The sequence below is a fragment of the Chondrus crispus genome, genomic scaffold, assembly GCF_000350225.1.
Source record: "Chondrus crispus Stackhouse genomic scaffold, scaffold_489, whole genome shotgun sequence".
In the NCBI taxonomy this organism is placed as follows: Eukaryota; Rhodophyta; class Florideophyceae; order Gigartinales; family Gigartinaceae; genus Chondrus; species Chondrus crispus.
The window spans coordinates 33429-40467 of NW_005179398.1; the positions used below are offsets into that span (position 1 = coordinate 33429).

Here is a 7039-nt window from a genome sequence, read left to right on the forward strand (position 1 = left end):
TAGTCTACTTCTGTCCTCTTTGCAAGCTCTCCAAGGGCACCCCGAAACGGCTTCGACAGCATATGAACTCCGTCCACCCGCCTGATGCACCGGGAAACCCCTCGCCGACCGAGGTTGATCAAATCATTGGCCGCGGTGCTGTTCGCGCCCAGTCTCTGTTTAGTGGTGCCAAGACCAAATACTTTCCCGTTACGGCCGAAGAGCCAATCGGGGAAATGGTCACCGTCTCCCAAGTCCCAGTCGGCATTCCTGACTCAGAAGAAGAAGATCCCATCCAATCCGCCCCGGTGTCGTCACCCCTCCCCATGGACACAACAACCGACTCAACTCTAGACCTCATCACTCCAGACCCCAACTCCCCGTCTTATGAGCTCCACAAATGTGCCGCCGACGTATTGGCCCGTCTAACGTGTTCCAGTTCGGACCTGGCCCCGGGTCGACGATCTCATACCGAATTGGAGGAAAATGACGCAGACTCCGGCATCGCCCTCCGCAACACATTCCTGTCGATCACCGACTTTGATGAAGCCCTCGAAGCTCTGCCTTTACGCCGTGAGAAGGCAGCTCAACTCACAGGTGCCGTCACGACGGAGGACGTTCAAGCAACTTTATCCACGGTTGCAACCTGCGTCCATCTATACTTTTAAAGTATCGCCAAGGTCGTCAGGGACGTCACGCATGGATTTCGTCAAGCAATAAACCTCCACGGCACTACGCCCTTCCAACGGGTTCAATCCGTGGCAGAACGAAGATATGCTAGTCATGTTGCCCGCCTCCTCTTCTTCACCCATCAGACACGGGACACCGACTTTTCCCGTAATGAACAGACGTCCATCGCGATGTTTCTCCACTACAGAAACAACCCCACAAAATTTTCAGTTGTGCTTTCGTAACGGCCATCTACTACAGAAGTAGCTGAAACAGAAAAGAAACATGCAAACTCACCGTGCAGGCCCCTTGCAGGACGCGTCTTGCGAGTAGCCCTCTCCAAAGTATCATTCTCCCACCCTTCCAAAACGCATCGTTCTCGCGCCCCTCCAGAACGCATCATGGGCGCACCCCTCTCGAACGTATCATTCTGGCACCCCTTCAGAACGCATCGTGGGCGCACCTCTCCCGAACGTATCATTCTCGCACCCCTCCCGAACGCATCAATCTCGCACCCCCCTAGAACGCGTCGTGGGCGCACCCCTCTCGAACGTATCATTCTCGCACCCCTTCAGAACGCATCGTGGGCGCACCCCTCCCGAACGTATCATTCTCGCACCCTTCCAAAATGCATTGTTCTCGCGCCCCTCCAGACCGCATCATGGGCGCACCCCTCCCGAACGCATCAATCTCGCACCCCCTTAGAACGCGTCGTGGCAGCACCCCTCTCGAACGTATCATTCTGGCATCTCTCTAAAACGAATGATGAGCGCACCCCTATAGAACACATCACGAGCGCACCCCTCTCCAACGTAGCATTCTGGCACCCCTTCCAACGCATCATTCTCGCACCCCCTCAGCTCGCATCCTAGACGCACCTCTCCAGAACGCATCGTGCGCGCATCCCTCCCCAACGCATCTCTGACACACCCGTCCAAAATGCGTCGTTGAGGCAACGATCATCGAAACCTGCATACGGCGCTTTTCAATTTCGCGCAGTAAATAACTTAGAAAGCTTTGATGTTCAGGACATAAATTACGCCGCCTTATTGTGTAACTCGTACATGCGCATTAGGACACTGTTAGTGCAGTATAAGGCCCTGCCACTAAATCTGCCTGCTGTAATTGCCCCACCCAGCACGATACGTTTTGGGCATCTGACAATCTTGCCAGACGAGGGACACGGTACGTGATAAAATATGAAGTTAATAATATTGCTCATGCGCCTCTAATCGCACACGGCAAAAACTAAATTTTGCGCACTGACATTTTATTGGCTGTGCGCCGCCGTCGGCAAAATTTTAGTCAGAAATTCCCAACAGCAATGTTGCCAATACAGCGCGTATGGTGGTGCCGCCGTGTAAATCGGCCTAAAACGTATCGTCCCACCAGAAAACCGTCGCCGTTAAAACCGCCCGGCACGATACGTTTTGGGCCATATACCGTAGACAGTACCAAAATCGCACATACGTCGAATCAGGCCTGGACGATACGTTTTTTGTCATTACGTATCGATCCTGACATGTGCCAAAAACGTATCGTCCCGCGGGAACTGACGCCGGAACTAAACATAGGGTAGTGGTATGTAGCGTGTGAACATTTTCCCTTCCTTCAACCCCTACACGTATGTTGAACAAACATGATACACCTTTTACATAAATGGGGGATCTTATTTGTTCATACAAGACAATTTGTCGTAAAGTTCTATAATTGTAACTACATTCCTCCACCGTAGCATCGTCAAGTTAAAAGAAGTGAAATTCTTATGATTCTTACATTTAGTATGATAATTTAATACATTCACTCATATCAGCTGGTATGTGTGGGATAGTTCTGTTTTTTTAATTCCTGCATGAACCAGTCCTTCGAATAATACGCAAGGGCATCGGCATATTGGCGCCACAATAGGATTTGTATTCTGTTTGCAGTGCGCCTAGTTTATGCCAACTGGGTTTTTAAATTTTTAATTGTCCGTTGAGGGCGGTGGCTCATCCCTTAATAATAAATTTTAAAGCATCAACAGTACGCAGTACGACTGCACAACCGCGTTCAGTAAATGAATGACAATGACGTAGTAATCATGTTTCTATAATGGGGGATGACGTGTAATGTTCGAATTGGTGATAAAAATATATGTCCTTAATGAAAATCGTACAGCGTTTGTTCGTGTAATATTTTGAAAAAATATTTCATATATGCTATTATAATGTTGCCATTATTTTTATTATTCCAAAACTTTCTCTAGTAACAATGACGTCATGCTCTACAGAGCACAACGTCGTCATTTGGTTTCCAGGCGGCGGGTGACGTGTTCGATTCAAATTGATTATGAAAATATACGGTACGTCCCAAATCACATGCGTACAGTTTTTGTGGGCTGAAAGACGGTGTGCGTCCCCCTCTCTCCCCCCCCTGCGCCGTAAAGTAGATGTATGCTGTAAAAATTGGCGACATACAATTGAAATCTGCAACATTTATTGACGTTTTTAATATTATTATAAAGGTGACCGACGCCGTCGCTGGTGTCCGACGCCTCTCCCACGAAAACGCAAAATTCGCGCCCCACCCCGTGACGCCCGTTGCGCCGTGAGCCTATGACTCGCGCTCGTGCTGTCAACACGTGCGCGTCACACCGCACGACTCCGCGTCCACAGCCGGCCCCTCCCAGCGCTGCAGAGTCGCGCCCCACCCCGTGACGCCCGCTGCACCGTGAGTCTATGGCACGCGCTCGCGCCGTCGACACGCGCGCGTCACACCGCACGACTCCGCGTCCACAGCTGGACCCTCCCAGCGCTGTAGAGCCGCGCCCTTCCTCGCGGCCGCTGCGCCCCCCCACCTGACGCCCGCTGCATCGTGAGTCTATGGCACGCGCTCGCGCCGTCGACACGCGCGCGTCACACCGCACGACTCCGCGTCCACAGCTGGCCCCTCCCAGCGCTGTAGAGCCGCGCCCTTCCTCGCGGCCGCTGCGCCCCCCCACCTCCCCCATACGGTTGTTTTCAAATAATTTGCATATCCGAGCTATTTTGGCGTTCCAAAATGTAGGGCAACCCCCCTTCAGTTGTTCAATTATTCGAAGTCTGACAAGATGAGAGACGCGTCAGCGATTTTTTGTACCTAGCCGTCGAAACCTCCCCCACGGAGCACTGGGAGGCTTTTGGCCTTATGATCGGTATGTATATATGATATGTATGCAACTGTACCAGTATCGTTCTATCGTTCTTCTCGTCTTTGTCCAAGTTTTTCCATCACTCCTGTGACGTTGAAATCTCGCATCCGCTCTTGCAATGACCTTCAAACATTCAAGCCAACATGCCAATGAGGTGCCCGTGACACTCTTCAGACACTCTTCTCCCACGTCCGTCCCTCTTCCACCCTTTCCTTTCTCCCTCGTCCCTCGATACAGCGTCCCGCTCGTCCGTCCCTCTTCCACCCTTTCCTTTCTCCCTCGTCCCTCGATACAGCGTCCCGCTCGCTGCCCGCACACATGCCTTACGAATGATAGGTTGCCCATGTCCCATTCGCGATGCTCTATGCAGGTGGCGTGAACGCCACCTGTTCAGGTCAAACCCTTCCATCTCGCTCGTACTGTAGCGCGGCGACGGCCGCATCTGCACTCTCGGTTCAAACTCTACCGACACCACCCGTTTCGCACACTTTGAAACACGCAAAAAAAATTTACTGAACGACAAACACACGATGAGCACGCATTACATACAACTAAAGCCTTTTCCTCCAACCTTGGTCCCACGTCTCACTCCCTTCCGCCAAGCAGAGCTGTAGCAAACCCCCTCATCACTTCTATCGTATCACGACCGTAGTCCCTCAGCCCCGCAATCTCCCGGCGCGCCTGTGATACCGCATCTCCAATGTTCCCGTCGGCGAGTAGTTGAAACTGCACCTCGTTCAGGCGGTGCAGCATCAGTTTCTGTGATGCAATTCGTCCAGCGATGCTCTGTAGACACCGCTGCAGCCCCGCTGCCATCGGCTCCAACGCCGACGGTAGGGGAGATGGCGCATCCGTCACGTGCGAAGCACCCTCCATCCCGCAAGCGATTGCCGCCAGCACTTCGTCGCTCTCCGTGCTCATCGACAATGGCAGTGCTGGTGAACACACTTGGTCTTCATATCTATCGCTCAGCGTGCCCTCATGCTCACCCTGCCTCTCCTGCGTCCTCATCACATTCGCGTGCAACGTTATCGATCCAAATAGATGTGATACTCCATTTTCGTTGCCCTGTAGGCTTCCACCTCGCCTTCAGTGATGTGGCCATCGGGAGCGTAGCCTCCTGCCACCGGCCAAGGGACGCATTTTTTCTGGGCTTCCCAGCCGACCGCTGCGGCGAGCTCCTCTTGTATTGCCTCCCGATATACCCGCTCCTGGTGTTGCGCGGTGACCGGCAAATACTCTACCGGGATGCTGTGATCCTTGACAGCGTAAGTTTCATATGAAGTGTCCGAGGCTGGAGATTGCTCTTCCGGGGAACCATATGGAGGCTGGTACTGTGCTTCCCAATGCGCGGGAGGCTGGTGCTGCGCTGTGCCATACGCAGACTGCTCAATTGTCGCGCATTGCTCCTCCTTAATGACGTAGTGTACACGCCCAGGAGCCTGCGAGACTCGGGCTGGCTGCTCCCGAAGCGCCGGTGTGTTTTGATTCGGTTGTTGGTCGTTTCCATGGTGAACAAAGCGGCCAGGCTGTTTCGTATTGTTGGCAACTGGCACATCTTGTCGGTGTTGCTGCAGCGCAACAGCCTTCTTGAACGTCTTTTTCTGCGCAACTGCCTTGCGTTCACTCGATTTGACCTTGGCGTTGGCCCCCTTCTTCCCGCGCTTCTTGGAAATACCCCCTTCGAGGGCGGCGCGGATGTTTTTGGAGCGGCGCAAGCGGCATGCGTTGCAAAGCGTTGCAACGCCGCCCGATCCGCTACGGCGGACGGGGGTGATGACAGTTTTGCACCTGGCACAAGTCCAAGGGGTTCCATCTGGTAGAAAGCGAATGATCCCTTTGGGCTTGCGCTTGGAGCAGCCCTTGCAAGCAGGTGGGGGGGTAAGAGGTTTGGGAGCGGGAGGAGTGAAGCGAGAAACGAAAGCGTCGAGGGAGTTAGGGGGAGGCTCTGTAGGGCAACCGATAGGGAAGAACGGTGTTTGGGGGGAGGCGGTGGGAAACATGTTGGAGAGTTGGTGGTATCGTAGAACGAAAAAAAAGGAGTCAAGATGAGATGATGAGCGTCGGGAGGAAGGGTGAGGAGGGGAGAGGAACGAAAGCTAGTACGGCGGGGTTGGCTGTTTATAAAGAGCGGGGCTATGGACGACGGTGTGGGTGGGGGAAAGGGGTTCGCTAAGGCGCAGAGCGGTTCGTTACCATATAATTCACTCGGTTGGGGGGATGAGGGGGGCGAGCGAGGGACTGTTCCCCGTGAGAGGCAGATTGTATGAGCACGGGCCAGTTCTGCATACACCTTCCCAGAGCCGCGCCGTTCCACCTTCACCGCTTGCCTACCGCTTTACCTTCAAACTCCCGCGCGTGTCCGCTTCATTGTACACATTGGCCTATCCGTGCGTGACCCTCCAGTTGACCGCGGATGGTGGTCGCGCCTCGCGCGTTTCTGCACTACACCCATTGCCTCGTTGTCCCCGTGCAGTCGGGGAGCAAGCGCGGAATGCTCTCCGGGCCACAGCCGCCTGCTTTCCGATTTCTACGTGCCCGCTGGAGCTCGCCGCCGAGCTCGCCGTGATGCAGGTCAGGGATGCTTTCAAGTCGCCATTGATTTGTTGCTATCAATTTTGGAGAGCAGGGGCAGCTCGGATGCACGTCGGAGCAACGTGCCGTTCGGGGGCAGCTTGAGAGGGGCGCAGTGGGGATTGTAGAGATGGACGTGGACGGCGGGCCATTAATGAGCGTGAGCAAGGGCAACTCTTCCCGCTAATTACGGGTGTTGCATGCCGGCGGTATTCGCAAAGCCATCCTCCTCGCGCTCTCCCCTACAAGTATATTCAGAATCCCTGCCACATTCGCAAAAACAGACATGTTTCTACCCTCGTACAAAACTATTGAAGCGGTAGCATCCGGTCAGTGGATCTGCGCTTTAGCGGAGCATGCCATCTCTGGCCGCACCTCAGCCTCGTCAGCTTCCTCAACCCTCCTCTTACAGAATCGTCTTGTCCTTCGAACGCATGCCTCAGATGTCAAATCTCTCCGCCATTCGCGGCTCTTGGCATATCCTCACTCCACATCCACCACTGCCATAGCACTTTCGTACACTCGTTCTTGGCCACGGTATGCTCAGAAGCAGTACCTCTTTTCCATTGCGGCCCATATGCTCTTTTCCTATCCTTCCCGACTGCCGCACTTATCACGCGTCGCACAGCAGCAGATGGTACCTAATTG

The 7039-nt window shown here is 53.9% G+C and overlaps 1 protein-coding gene across 1 annotated transcript; it reads right to left on the reverse strand.

Annotated features, from left to right (window-relative positions):
- Positions 1–4402: 4402 nt before the first annotated feature.
- CHC_T00000300001 (hypothetical protein) lies at positions 4403–4570 on the reverse strand. The gene has a single exon (XM_005719361.1). The coding sequence runs from the start codon at positions 4568–4570 to the stop codon at positions 4403–4405; it is 168 nt and encodes a 55-aa protein (XP_005719418.1).
- Positions 4571–7039: the final 2469 nt, after the last annotated feature.